Raw genomic sequence first — 15895 nt, forward strand, 5'->3', positions numbered from 1 at the left:
AATTACAGAAACCATCCTTGAAAAAAAAGCCAATTATTTGACATGTATCTTCCCGTCCACTAACATGGAGGAGGTGGAGCCTATGACCTATACTGCAGTCAGCCACCAGAGGGAGCTCTCCTCGCTTTGGCTTCACTTTCGAGGAGCAATTCCACCATCCATCTTTATCATGTCTATGATTCACACTGATTAGCTGTGGCATTTCATATCCCGAAAAATTATTATCTCATCAGCAGCAGAACAAAAACATCAGTCCCACGCATGCTCCCATCGGAATGCAGAAATGCCTCATCCTTAGAATGAGTCAAGTGTAATCCAGCTACAGGAACGTGGGGGATGGTTGACAATACAGTTAATAGACACTGTTGCACACACTGAAGAAATGGGAACCAGTTTCCAGAGGAGACAATCTTTAATATGGTCTTTATTTGCGCGTGCTTGTAGTTTGCATCTCATCACTGACGGGAGAGATTGAGGGGCGAGGGTATGTCAGAGAGCGCCTGCATTTCCATTTTCCTTCGTTTTCCGAAAAAAAAAAAGCATCCCGCTTTTAGAGCTGACATGAGTGAGAAAACACATTAATGGGGAAAGCGAACACACTTTTCAAGGATCTATATGATGTGTATTTATGTGTATGAAAACAGGCATTTGAAAAAATGCATTTTTCAGCAATTATTTAAATGCCATTACGTTCTCAATGTGCTTAAGCAAATACGATTCTGTTTACCTGTTCCATATGTTCATTTATAGCAGGATGTTAGAAAAAAAATGCTCTAATTAAGATAATAAATAAATGGAATTATTGTATTTTGTCATTAATTCACTGCCTCCACAGTTTAAAGCCGTTAAAAACACATTATTCATGATGCCACTCTATGACATCTGCATTTGCCTCTCACACACTCTCCAAGAGAAGAATGCTTCGAGTTCACGCTCACTGAACTTTTTTGTCTCCCCTCTCCTCCCCCAGGAACCACCGTGATGACAATGACGGCATCCGACGCAGACGACCCCGGCACGGATAACGCGGCGCTGCGCTACAACATCATCAGACAGTCCCCAGACAAACCCTCACCCAACATGTTCTACATTGATGCGGAGAGAGGCGACATCGTCACCGTCATCTCTCCGCTGTTACTTGATAGAGAGGTGGGTTAACTTTGTAAATGTGTGTGTGTGTGTGTGGTGTGTGTAGCTCTGCAGTGTGTGTGTGTGTTTTTGCTGGACAGGATGTTGTCACATGTCCCAGGCTTGTCACAGGCATTTTTGAAATGAAACTTCTACAACTGCTATTTCCTGACATGTCACCAGTGCTGTCAGTGAGCGGAGCGAGGATGCGAACATGCAGCCTTTTGTGTGTGCGTGTGTGTGTCTATGCATGAGGGAGAGGCAGGGAGTTCCTGTAGCGAGCAGGCGCAGAAGCCAGATTTGCGTCTCTCCATTTCCCCCCCGTCTAACCAGAGCGAGACAACGGGATGATTGCTTTTCCAGCAGGGTGACGAATGCCAGAACATCGATTGGGTTCGCCGCTGGAGGAGAAATATTAGCTGTTGTCAGACACTTAGCGAATAGTTTAATTGAGGTGATACACACTCATCCGCCGACTCTGGTGGTGTCCAACAAGCCGGGCTGAAAACCTCCCATCCGGAACTGTTGGAACCACGGCGGCTAACTGCCCTGATGAGTCGATCCCCGAGCTACAGTAAACTGTTTAATAGAGGCCTAATTGATTGAAAGTGCGGCGATATGAGATGTAATCGATGCGGTGAGCTCTTTTAACGGCTGCCTTTGTGAGGTGATTGAGAGACCAAATTATTTAAGAGATGTTGTGGTTTCTTCTCCGTTAATAGGAGGGGTGAGAGCGAGGCTTTGGAAGAATGGCCCTAAATACCCGTAGGGATATTTGAAGAAGTTGGCAACTGGGATTTTTTTTAGCCGCTGATAGGCTGGTGTACAAATATGTGGTTGGGATGCCTTAATCGTACCCAACTGTCAGCATGTCTGCAGCCTTGATAAACGCTTATTTCACTTTATTTTCTAAGTTGTTATCAAGTACTTCAGAGTAATCACAGTCCTAAGTCATGCGTCCTTATAGCCCCTTTTGAGCCACCACTGCAGTCCCGCTATTTCCTGGACATAAACTGAAGAAGCTGTATTGAAGCTGTAATCTCAGACTTAGACATTTTATTTATTTATTTTTATTCATTCACAAAGGGAAATTGCTTGGTCACAACAGCTCAGTTGCTCTCTCATCTCTAGAGAACCACAAGTAAAAAGAAAATAGCTGAAGATAAAAATAATAAAATAAGCAAAACATGAGCAAAATTTGCGACAGAACAAAAAAATATATTTTCATACACAGGGAGATTTAATAATGTGCATTAACATTAATAACATTGAGTTATCTGTAGAACATAGGTCTTCAACAAGGGGTCTGTGACCCCTAGGGGGTCCGTGGAGGTACAGCGGGGTGGTCGCAAAATCTTTGGTTGATTAGACATTTTTATATATTTTTTTTTTTAATTTTCCCCCACAAATTTAAATTTCTTCAAATACACATTAACAGAAATCCAAGTTTATTTTAGTAAAGGATACAGGAGCTGTCTTAACAGCGCACTGTTTCACACAGAGCGCCACACTAGACCTGTCAATCTAAGCCTCCTGTACACAGTAGGCTCCGCCCCTATCGCTGCTGAGCCAATCACATGGCCACATATTACACACTGAAAACTAAAAATTAAAAAAATGAATATTTCAACCTGTGTGTTATTTGAATAGCTTAATAATGAATACAGAATGATAATAATAATATATTTAATATAGCAGGTAGGAGGTCCCTACTTAATCTCTCCATCGGTTCACGGGTCCTTGGCCTGAAAAACGTTGAAGACCCCTGTTTTACAGAAAGGTGCGTTGTTTGTCCAGTGTCCCCCTGTCCTGTCTCTCACTGACACACATGTCTCCTGCTCTCTGCCGATCACGTGTCCATCCTTTCAGATCAGTTTGTCAATCCTTTTTGCATAATCCTGATCATTTTCTCCATCCTGCCAGACCCCTGCTACAGACTCCGTGTGATGTCTGCGTTAGTGGAAGAACTGTTTTAAACTCTGCCAATGTCGCTGATGCGTCCACACACGTACCGCTAACACCAATATAAAAATGAGTCCTCCTCCTCCTCCTCCTCCTTCACACTACTCAGGAATTTCTGTCAGTCAGGTTCTCCGGTTGCCCGCTGCATGCGAATTGACGGATGACAAAATTGACAAAAAGCGGGACCACATTGCACGTTATTCCAAGTAATGAACACCTTAGATGCAATTTCCAAAACCCATTTGAGCACATCCTCTTGACAGATTTCCGTTTTATTTTGATGGACAATGATTTTTGCTGTTACAGTGCATAGCCTCTTTTTTATACCCATTTAAAATGTTATTTGGATCGCAGAATTGTTAAGATGTACCATTTTATTTTTAATGCCTTTAAAGGGAAATGTGAAAAAATATGTTGCGGGGAGGGGGGTGGGGGGGTCATCCCCTCAGGAAGAACATGTAATACTAGCCCCATATGGTCTTAACATGATTGCAGCCGGTCGGCTAAAAGCAGTAAAAAGCCTGAAGCTTCCTCATGTTGTATCTACAAGTATCTCTCCCCTCATCCCCACACTGCCATAATTTATAAGTGTGCTGTGTGTGCAGAAGGAATATGCTCTAAACTTTCTTTCTCTTGATTTGGAAAGGTTTTAAAAACCAGCCACTTCAGCACGTCCCCACATAAATATGGCTGCAGCGTCGGTACCATCCGCCATCCAGAATATACAGCGGCACGTCCGGTCTGCGTCTGCATTGTTCTATGCTAGTGACAAAGATAATTTTACATATCAAACAAGGAGGAGAAGACAAAAAGCAAGAAATAGCTAAACATTCCCCCTTTTTTTCCTTTGAAATTCATCAGGCGTGCTTCAGCTCTGAGAGGGTTTGGATAGACACCTCACCTGCCCTGGGAAAGCAGAAAGCAATCCGAGGAAAATTGGAAAATCAATTTTGTCACATTGAAATCAGTTTGATTTTCCCTCTAGTGCTTTCTCTGAGGCGTAAAATCCTGTCTTGATATGCACATTTATTCCACTACTCTCTGTTTTTGCCTCCTCGCTTTCCTTTAGACATGTCTCCCCTCTCCGTCTAATATTATTCTGACATGCTCCGTAGTCGGATCAATGGCGGGCTGTAATTTCTGACAGCTAATGTGGCTGCCGGGATGAGGCCAGCTTTGAAAAGATGAAGTGGTGTTCACAGCTTTCAGTTGAACGCAGACGGGGATCCCTCTCCATCAGGCTACTTCACAAAAAAAAAAAAAAAAAATATGTTAACCCGTTTCTTCAAGCTTGAATTCTTTTATTATATAACTTAATTGCACGAGTCGATAAATGTTAACTGGAAAAGGGAAAGTCAACAAGCAAAGCGGAGGGTTTCTGGTGTTTAGCATATTGTTTCTGATTAGGTCTGACGCGGAAGGAATTTGACTGATAATCATGGCCTGTGAAGGCAAGCGTGTCATAGCCTGACAGAGGCAGCGGGTGACGTTATCTGTCTGAAATATGTCGCTGAATCTGAGTTTTCATCCTTCGTGGGTCTATAAAACATGAAATTAATAAATTAGCTATTCAGTGACAACGAAATGGAATGGAAGGTGCTTCATGCTGAACCTGCATTGCTTTTTTTCCCCCACATCTCAGCTGGCTGATTTGCCAATCTAACCCTAGTTTTCCTCAGTCAACTGCGCCTTCACGCACCACCTCCCTTCGTCGCATCAGCACTGCCGCATTTCTTTTTTGGAGTCCTGAGAACCGGAGGAGATGTGAATCAGAAAGAGAGACGAGTGGGCACGGGAAGACAGAGAAAGTCTACCCCTGTGATTAATTTCGCCTTAAGCTCCTGTGTGTACAGTCTCTCGTAACAAACATGAATCTTTAAAAGGACGCATGGCGTGTTCTGTGCTATTTTCGTTTCTTATACCCTCAATTACGGTGTCCTTTGAGACGAATGTCATTTGAAGACGGCTACGCAGATACTCAGGCGCAGGGAAAGATGTTCGCCGGGACGCGAGGCGGGGAGACGTGCGGAGACGCGCGCCGACAAAGGAAAAATGAGAGGGGTCGCTAATGACATTGGCTCGAAACGACGTACTGCGGAATACATTTGAAGTTACAGCGCAGAGACAGAAAAGATCACATTTCCTAGACGCACACATCTGTTGATGCCACACACCCACCTATCATTGTAATCTATTTTAGTCTACGGAGGGTCTGCATGCAGGCAGCCTGTAACCAGAGAGGACAGACTGCTAATGGTAGTGTGACTTTCTGACTCCCTAATGCTCTCTGGCCAATCTGGGAGCTGTCACTGCCCGGGATGGCCAATCGATGGAGTCCTCCGACCCCTCCGTCCCCCTCCGTGTTCTACAAAGGTGAACTACATGGGAATAAAACGAGTGTCTGTGTGTGTGTGTGTGTGTGTGTGTGTGTGTGTGTGTGTGTGTGTGTGTGTGTGTGTGTGTGTGTGTGTGTGTGTGTGTGTGTTTGTGATGTTTACATTGGAGTCGATAAAGCATTCTTTTTTTTTCTTTTTTTTTGAGTCACGCTTATATTTTTACAGCTCACCAGCGGAGCAGTTGTTGTGACTGCTTGTGAAATCTTGTTTTTGCCAGATAATATTACAAGCACATCCAAAAGGACGACAAGAGGTTTTTTTTTTAGTTTGTTTGTTTTTCGGTTCATTCGTTTTGAACTCAAGGTGACTTTCACATAGGACGTAACGCTGAATAAGTGTTGTAGGAAAACCATCCACGCCCGAAAACGACAGTACAACCAAATAATAGTTTCTCTGTTTTTTTTTGCAGTCTGAACCAGACGAATGATTCTCAACCTTTTGTGCTGCATGCTTTAAAAATCTCGTGGGTTAAAATATTTGTTGAGGGGCTGGGTATTGGTACTCGATACCTTTTAAGTATCAACCCAAACAACCCAGTACCTGTTTTGTACCCAAATCTAGAAAAAAAGACTGTTTCTATGGTTTTGCTTGCAGCCGATCACTGTGAGCATTCTGCTATTGTGCCGTGTGATCGACCCACCACTGCAACAGTAGTTTGTATGATGGTAAAGCGGCTTTTCATTCTACGTCTGTGGCTGATTTCACTGTTCAGCTTTCCGAGATGCCACCAAAACCCTCAAAAGTACGGCTGTACTACACATCCATGGCGTCTGCTCGTACTAGCAAGATTATCTGGGGGTAGACGGGGAATATGAGCAACCTGATGAAGCACCTCGTCAGATACAGAGTAAACGTGAGGGTGGAGAACTGCACTGTGTTTACAAGGCGTCGTCTTCTGAACATGACACGGTGCATGCAGTGCTACTGTGCTAACTGTACTCTTCCTTTGTGTGTTAGAACATACGTCTAGAACACCCTGGGGGGACTGCAGGGGGATTAGCAAAATCTTTGGTTGGTCATTTTCTATATATTTGTCTATTTATTTTTTTTAAATAAAATTATGAATATTTGTACCTGTGTATTACTTGAACAGCTTCATATGAATGAATGTGAAATGATAATGATACTGTATATTTATGTATATCTGTAGACTGAGTTTTTTATAGAACACTTATAGTAGGTAGGGGGTCCCTTACTTAATTTGGGGTCGTTGACCTGAAAAACGTTGAAGGCCTCTGTGTTAGAACATTTATTGTAAAGTAAATCGTTTTCAGCATGTAGCATTATGCAGCTAAATTATCAATTATAAGACGCGGGGACTGACTGGTCGGTGGCTAGATTCTCTGTGTTTGATGAGGAGCTTCATCATGTCAAAGAATATTGGTTCATTGTTGCGGTGCTGAAAGTTACACAGCCCAGAGCCCAGCCCTTTGTTGTGCAGGTTTGTTCAGTTATACACTAAAAAAATCAGTAATTTGAGCACTTTCAAAGTGTATTTGTGTAAAACTCTTTTGAATGGGAAGGAGTAGTGACATCTAAATAATTGCTTTCTATTCGCATTATTAATATTATCTATATGGTTTTAAGGGTACTGGTATCTGTGCTGGTATGGACGTTTTTTAAACGATTCTCGGCCTTAAGGCGTACGTACGCTTCGTGTGTCAGCGAAGGATCTCAGCTTGTGTGTTCTGTAGATTGTGCCACGTGCATGTCTTTACTTTCCATTATCCACTCTGCTATGCTTAACTAGTGCAAATCCAGAGTGACGGGTAAATAGAAGCAGTCAATTACGCCTGATCATCGGTATCGTATGCAACAACAGGGAGGGGGGGCCTGCAAGTAAAGAGACCCGGCGTTTGTTTGGTGCGACCTTGGCGGCATTGCATCCTGACAGCGTTCGGCTGACAAGAAAGCTTATCCTGTCTAATGGCTTATTTGGCTCTGGGGCCAAAGTGCCTGCGCGAAGTGATGAATGACAACTGAAACTTTGGCGGGTTCCACTCTTGAGGAAAAACCGCATCCATTTCCTCTATTTTCCCCAGCCCTCCCCACGCCCCACTGCTCTATTTTCCTCAACGCTGCCGCCGGTTTCCCGCGTAGTTTTTCCTGCTTATTATCATCTCGTGTTATTTCCTCTCGTTGTTTCCCCGCCTTACTGTCTATCTCGTTTTTTTTTTTTTTTTTTGTTTCTGTCAGCCCAGCCTCCCCTGTCAACACTTCACTGTGGACATCCAATTACTCGCAGGTCATAGCATAGTGATTCCATTCAGAGCAGCGCCATTCAGCGCGGGCCCCGAACAGCCATTCAAATTACATCCTCGGCTGCCTCCGGAGTTGCCGCCCTGCAAAATGTTGTTTTCAAACATTGGGGGCCACCACCTAATCTGATCCCCCAAACATAATTGAATGTCAGTCGTCACATAAAGATGCTTTCCTCTCTTCAATTAGCATCTCGTTTCCTGGTGTCATGGCGCCGAGACAAAGCAGACAGAGAAATATTTACTCCTCGCAGGTAGAGGCCGGAGAGACTTATTATATAATGTAATTTATATGCAAATAATACAGCACAGGGAACACATTGATAAGATTTCATTACAGCAGATTTGATGTACACTTCAGTTTATAAACTCTCTTTCATTCCCCTATTATGATGTGGAGATTGGAAAGGTGCGAGTGGATGAGTTGAGAGACGTCCTGGGAGAGGATGTGGAGGAAACGAGGAACACAAGTAAGGCTGCTGGAGAAGAAGGCTGACAACAGGGATGTATGGTCCGAGTGTCCTGGTTCAATATCCACCAAGAGAAGCAGCTGAGTGGCGAGAATGAGAACGTTGCGAGGTGCACAGAGAGAGATCGGGAGGGTGGAGAACAACGTTTAGTAACAGGACAGTGATTTTATTCACAGCAATGAAGCCCAAGCGCTTTGTATTCAACCACTTGCCGAAATGTTTTTTCAACCGTATCTGTGGCCACAAGCTTCGGGGTTTTTTTGCGGAAGTAATTTGAAGACACAGAAGTGCACACGGTATCGGCAAGAGCTGAGAATCAAGACCTACGTTTTTTTAACTGAAGTGCAGCCAGTTTGGACGACGAGTGACGCGAAATGTATTTATAGGCATTTTAAAATTCTACGCCTGACAGACGCACCGATCAGTCATTAGATTATGGCCACTGACAGCAGAAGGAAATAACATCGAGTATCTTGTGGCGATTCAGTGTTCTGCTGGGAAACTTTTGGACCTGGCATTTATTCATGTGGATGTTACTTAGACATGTACCGCCCACCTAGACCAGACCAGGCACCCTCACCCCACAGCAAAAGACACAACTTGACGGCAGCAGCCATCCCCAGCAGGATGCAGCCTGACACAGACACACACACAAAAACTGCCTCCAAATTCACTAGATCCCAAACTGTTCAAGTATCTGTGGGATGATCCACTGAGACAAAAAACACATGCACACATCCAGGAGCACAAATTGTGCAGGTGCTCACCCAATTCATGGAAATGACAACAGTGACAACATTAATCTTTAAATAGGTAAGTGGTCACATGATCTCATAACTGATTCCTCATCAGTAATACAGAAGATGAAAAATTACACTAACCTATTAATACAACTATTCACAGAGGCCCCTCCCCTCAACCCATAGGATCCCAAGGCCCCCCACTAACAACATCCTGTTGGCAGACACCACAGGACGTCCTCAGAAGACTCATGTCCATTCTCTGATGAGTAACAATTGTTTTGGAGGCACAATATTAGTCATAATGTTATGCCTGATTGGTGTAAACGGAGCTTCTTTTTTTTTCTTTTTTTTTTGTTATGTGTATTGAAATCTAGTTAAAATATTCGTCCTGCAATTACGCGTGCGTTCGCCTGCCTGCATGTCTGGTGTGCGTGCGTTGTTGACCTTCAGTTGCTTTTAGTGTCTGAAATGAATTCAAATGAGAACTAATCTGGGAGACTCCAGTGTCGATGATGATAATGAAATGATGATTGCATTATGAGATGACAGATGAATGCAGCGTCACATTAACATATGAGACGATTGCGTGTTTGTCACAGATCTCTTATCCAGACATGTGACGGAGTGCTGCGCTTTGAATGCGCTTTTTTGTCTTGTTGGGCGTCCTCACAACTTCAGTCGACTACGGTTTTAGATCTGAAGTGATTTTTGATAATGTCACATGTGAACAAATAAGCCTATTATCATCACTTGTCATCAGTGTCGCCTCTGAACTGGTTGTGATGTCCCGTACTCAATCATGCTCATACACTCAGGGCTTAGTCTTTAAGGTGAGCAAAGGCAAAGCTCCCCCCCATTATTCTTCACAGTGAAGGTCAGACACCCCAGTGACATAACAGGCAAAACTGTTTTGACGGGAGGGGATTTACAATTTTAAACCTGGCATACTACTTTGACACGTATACATAGAGTGACATATTACTTTCTTTCCTACTGTTTCCTTTTTTCTTTTTTTTTTCTAAGTACTGTTCAGTAAGCCCATCTGTGCTGTGAATATTTGGTGCTTTTCATTCAATCATTCACCCTTTCATTCATATTTATGGGATACAATAATAATAGTTAGCATATTTGTTTTTGCAGGTGTTTTGCACTTGGCAGCATCTGCCTCACTTCAACCCTGATTTGATTACTTATTCTTGTTAGCGCTTAGGGTTGTGACACGCCCAGCCGACGGTCGACTGTCGGCCAATGTTGGGATGTAGATTTGCAAAAGAATGTCGGAGTCAAGGTCAGATGTGTGCAACCATATGTATATCTTCCTATCTTGCTAGCTAGTCCTAGCTCTCCTGGTTCCTCCTTCTGCAGAACCTGCTGAGAAGCTATGGTCCCTCATTCATGCACAGAAGGTTATGTGCTAGCTGTGTGTTTTTAAGTATGCACACACCACAGTCATCCACCATAGCCTTTCACTGACTATTGTGCTGTTCAGATATTGCGGTTTGCTCTCACAGTGACATCTCCTACACTAAAACGGGACGTTTACATTGAATGTCAGTAAATAGGAAGTTTATGTTTATGAGTTGTGAAATCAGTTCATTGGGATTCAAGGATTTTTATCTGCCATTCGCAACCGTACAAAAGCATGAGGTGAAACGGAATTATGCACTCAGGTTCCGGATTATTACCTGAGTGCATAATTTCGTTCCATGTCATGCATTAGCCGTGCACACGCCAGTCAGCCATAACATTAAAACCACCGACAAGAGAAGTGAATAACATCTAGTGACAATTCGGTGTTCTGCTGACATTCATGTGAATGTTACTAGACCAGACCTCCACCCCATAGCAATGACACTCTTTGATGCCATCCCGAGCAGGATGCAGAAACGGTTTAGGAACAACTCAAAAAACAAGGTGTTGACCTGGCCTCCAAATTCACTAGATCCCAAACTGATCAAGTATCTGTAGGATGATCCTCAGAGGCCCCTCCCCTCAACCCTTAGCACTAACAACATTCTGCTCATGTCCATTCTCTGATGAGTCACAACTGTTGTGGAGGCACACAATATTAGGAAGGTGGCTGTAATGTTATGCCTTATCACTGTATCTACATGTGGATTTTGCAATCTCTATATTTTCCATCTTGGTCTTACTTTAATGTGATCAACTGGTAAAGCACAGAAAACAAAAACAGAAAAAAAAACATTTTGCTTGCTGTGCCGCAGGAAGAAGACAGAATCAATTACAATCCAGTAGCACTTCCTCACGCATAGATGTTAACTTTGAGCCAAAAAACAAAAAAGAAGTCCAGAAAAGAAAGTGAAACACTTGAGTACATTACCAAGAGATCCCATTATAAAGAGTGTTACTGCAGTGTCTCCTTATGTGATGGCCGGTAGCCAGAGTTCTGGCAGCTGTAATCAATACGCTGTAGTTGGTGTGAACCCAACCACCTCACGCTCTCTTGTTCTTCCCTGAAATGAACAAGGTGGACAACGTTCACGGGCATTGATGAAATACGGCAGCCCTCCTTTCACCCTCCATCTCAGTCCTTCCTCTCCTCAGCTTCCTCCTCCTCCACCTCCTTCTGCCTCCGCTCCCTCTTCTATCATGCCTCTGTCCAGTTGCATTAGTGAGGAAATGAGATTCCCCCTAATTAATTAGATCTCTGAGTGCTAAAGATGAAGATTACACCCCAATGAAGGTTAGAGGTGTCAATCACAGTTTTCTTTTTTTTTTTTAGTCTGAGCATTCCTTGAGATAAATTGAGCCCCCTGGGCATTGTGGGTAAAAGTGTGCGTTGCTAATCTTATTTTTTTTTTCTCTCTCTTGCTTTAATTGAGTCTCACTGACGCTAGTCAATGAAAGCCTGTGACCAGAGAGAACAACAAGTTGGGAAGTTATATTCACCGCAAGAGCAGACAACGCAAGCACAGGTTGAGGGAAATGGAAATAAGACGGACTAAGGTGGAAAATCGTATCATTAAGACGCTCTGAGTATGAAGCAACGGAGAAGAAATGCTGTGAAATATGTAATAATAGTAATAACAAATAGAGGATAGGAGAGAATCAGATAATCCAGCATTAAATTTATATTTGAAATTCTATAAATAAGTGCCTGACAGGTTGTGTTAACTGAGATGAAAAGCACAGATCATTTTTCATTTCATGTCTTGTTTCTACAGCAAATTAATAGGAATGTATTTTCATTTACAGTCTGTCCAAATCTGACCTTTCTCTGTTGTGATATAATGCATTATTGTGGGTCTTAAAAAAGGCATAATAATAGGTTTTTCTTATCAGCAAATAATATGGCAGCAAAGGCATCTCTTCTGTCTATGGTCTGCAATGACTTTCTGCTGTGTACATTCAGTAACCTGCTTGGCATCCCAGAGTGCTGTAATGACTCTTGACATATCCATTATTTATGTCCACATGGCACCGGGGCAGAGACACTGCAGCAACACAGTCGGTTCAAATTCTACAACGATCGAGGCAAAAAATAAAAAAATAAAAAAAATGCAACCACTGAGCACCAATTTTATCACAATTGCAGAACATCTCTGGTTAGACCTTTTCAAAGTGTGACAATACCCCAATGTGGTAATCAAAATAATCTTGGGTAAAGATTGAAAGACGTGGGCATTTTGTAGTCGTAAAAGAGGTCGAAGGCAAACATTAGCAGCACAATGGGAAAAACACGACTCATGCGAGAAATCATGGTGTTGCTGCAAAAATCTTCCATTTGGACAGTTTATTTATTTTTTTCTTGTCTCCTATTAAGACATCAGGTTTCATGGATGTGTCACGCTAAATTGTTGTAGCGATTGCTTTTAGTTGTCCTAAGCCTGTCTATTCAGCCTTTCTTGAAAACTAGATGATTTGTAGAGTTGGGATGTGTGGTTCCTAAGAAAGATCGGGTCTTTGTGGATCCGTACAAAAGACTGGCTCCTTTTGATATTTATTTATTTTCATTTTTTCTGGGAATTAATAAGTTGGATGTGAGATTTGGATCAGACTTTTTCAAACCTCTATTCTATCGTTGGGGTACCTGGCTTTGAAATATTCTCAAATGTTGATTCTAGATAATAATAATAATAATGCATTTTATTTGTAAGTGCCTTTCAGAACCTCAAGGTCGCTGAACTGATATAACTACAGATGTAGGGCCACGCCTCCCTAGTGGCAAAAACATGGTGAAACGTAGCAGTAAATACAGTGAGACAAATTAAGGACTTGACAATGATGCATAGGAACTCGTATGGATTTGGAAAAGTGGATTAGCCTCAGTTTCAGTTAGTTCAAGTTAGTTTTAGGTCATTTCATTATGACAAATGTAGCTAAATAAAAGATGCTAATGCTAAGAGCTTTACTGAGAAGTAACATTAGCAATACAATACTGTAGCGTTCTTAGAGTTTATTTTTGGAACTGAAATAGTTACTGTCGACCGTAACTACGCCAAAAACAACAACATCCACAAACTAATCTGATAGCCCTCCAGAATGTAACTTAAAAAATAGCTTAAGAAACGACTTCATCAAAAAATACTGCATAAATTAATATTACCTGCCACTAAATGTGAACCACAACACCAGGTTTCTGTGCTTAGATTCCAGTCGTTACTTCTAATGCGGCGTTCCATTTACTTCTCTTTTCTTTGGCAGTCGGAGATATCTGTAAAAATATATCTCTGACTCACCCTCACACACACTTCACACACTTCCCACCCCCCCACCTCTCATCAACAACACTGCAGTTCAGGTGGTGGATGCTGTGAAGTTTCTGGGCACCGCCATAACCAGCGACCTGAAATGGGAGACACGCTCATCCAAGGTCATCGAGCGGGCACACCAGAGGATGTTTTTCCTCAGGCTGCTCCGCAAGATGAGCGTCGCACCCAGTTCTACAGAGCCACCATCCAAAGTGTCCTCGCCATCCTCCGCTCACACCAGGAACAGGCTGGAACGCATCGTGAGAACAGCCAGGCGCCTCGCGGGTCTTGAACGGGAGCCCATGTGTGTTCTGCACCATGTCAGATCCAGGCAGAGGGCTAGGAGGATAGTGGGGGACCCGTCACACCCTGTTCACTCCCTGTTCAGTGCACCCCCGTCATTTTTTTTTTTGTTTTTTTCCCGAAAGGGCATCTTTCTCCTGAACAAACCTTCCCAGACCGCTACTCGGCATCATTCCCAAAGACACTTAAAACACTAATACACGCCCTCCATTTCTGCATGCATCATTGACAGCAACAGCCACCCCTTGCCTGTATTTATTACGGTCATTACTCACTGTATATCTCCATATTTTTTTTTTTTATTTGTCTAAATTGCGTATATTGTCCTTTTTTTCTTGCTAAGTAAAATTTTCTTTAAAGTTATGTGGCGCAGTTACACCAGGCAAAATTCCTGTGTACCTTGTACATTTGGCCAATAAAGAGATTCTGATTCTGATTTTTAAATCAATTTTTTAAATGTTTTAAATTAATTGTACAATTTAGATGCTATTAAAACACTATTCACACTCAGTGGTCGTAACCACGGAGGCTTCGCTTGCTGTGGCATCTCGTGCATGCTCTCTGGCTTCGGTGTCACGGTTGCTCTTTTGTGTTCGTTTTAAAAGGCCTAAAATTCTCGAAAAACAATCCAAGCTCAAGTGGCAGTTGATGCTAAATATTAGCAGAGCTCAAATATTGGTTCAATCAAATTACGAAGCCCACAGAAAAACACACACACACACACACACGAGAGAGAGACCTTTTTAAAATTCCAAAGTAATCTGTGAGAGTGGAGAGTTCTGACTTCTCCTCTGTCCTAAGGAGGTATTGAAAGGGCAGCAGAGAGAAGGAGAGAGGAAAGGACAGCGGGGTGAGACCTGAGAATAGATAGATGAAGGAGAGTGACAAGAAGAGTGAGGCATGCAGGTGCAGGGCGGAATAATTAGGGTGAGACGAGCGCTCGCCGCTCCGAGGGAAATGTCTATGCTAAGTGGAAGTGAGGGCTTCAGTGATGTCAGGGAGGTCCTGGTGAAGCTACACCGTCATTATGCTTTTAGAGAGAGCTTCAGCCCTCTTACCTCCCTCTTGATGGCTCCTTCTCTGACTTTCTCCCACAGTCTGTCCTCTCACTGTGTCTTTTCTGTTAGATTTCATCCGTCTGCCTGCCTCGCCTCCATCTCCCCTTCCTCTCCACTCCTCCCCCCCTTACACCCCTTATTTTTCTCCTCCTCATTGACCTGAGGATAAAGAGTATTTGTCAACAGCCCTTACTCTCCGGTGAACCTCCCCCCTAGAATAGTACTTCAGGCGAGAATTAATTTTACCCTGTCTCCGTGAGGAAAAAATGCATTGATTGGAAAAGTTTGTTGTTGTGTGCTCGGTACTTTATGTTTTTATTGTTCCCTCTCCTCTGCCACTTACTCTTTGCTGGCGAGATCCAGTTTGGTTCGTTGCCTCTGCCAAAGAAACGAATCCCATTGGGGCGCATCTGAGGCAGAGGTGGCTAGAATAGCCTAAAACTGTCTTTGAGTAACAGTAGCATTACCTCAAAATAATATTACTCAAGTAGAATTAAAAAGTAGTTGTTGGACATTACTCAAGTTTGGTGGGAAGTACTAATTAGTTTGTTTCAACTATGTTTTTTGAAAGTATGTAATGAAACAGACAAATATATACATTTTTTAAAGAAATCATTATTTGTTTAAAAAAATAGCAAAAATGAATGGCATATTTACAAAAAAACAACTTAAGGCACAAGAAAACCCATTTTTAGTGAATAGCTCGCCAGTGAAAGACATGTTTTTGTGTTTTTGAGTGCATACGTTGAACACCCAGCTCATTGTGGAGCACATTTTGGAGTTTCGGTGTGAAAATATGAAACCTTTCTGTAACATAATTTTATTTTTTTATTTCATGAACATCACACATGTTTGCTTACAAAAT

General features: G+C 42.6%; 1 protein-coding gene across 1 annotated transcript in view; it reads left to right on the forward strand.

The window, feature by feature from the left end:
* Nucleotides 1-15895, forward strand: part of cdh13 (cadherin 13, H-cadherin (heart)) — a 340354-nt gene that overhangs the window by 218123 nt on the left and 106336 nt on the right. Inside the window, exon 8 of the mRNA XM_047596634.1 lies at nt 971-1149. Within this exon, the coding sequence (XP_047452590.1) occupies nt 971-1149 (179 nt within the window). The remainder of the gene's footprint in view (nt 1-970; nt 1150-15895) is intronic.

The sequence above is a fragment of the Mugil cephalus genome, chromosome 10, assembly GCF_022458985.1.
Source record: "Mugil cephalus isolate CIBA_MC_2020 chromosome 10, CIBA_Mcephalus_1.1, whole genome shotgun sequence".
In the NCBI taxonomy this organism is placed as follows: domain Eukaryota; kingdom Metazoa; phylum Chordata; class Actinopteri; order Mugiliformes; family Mugilidae; genus Mugil; species Mugil cephalus.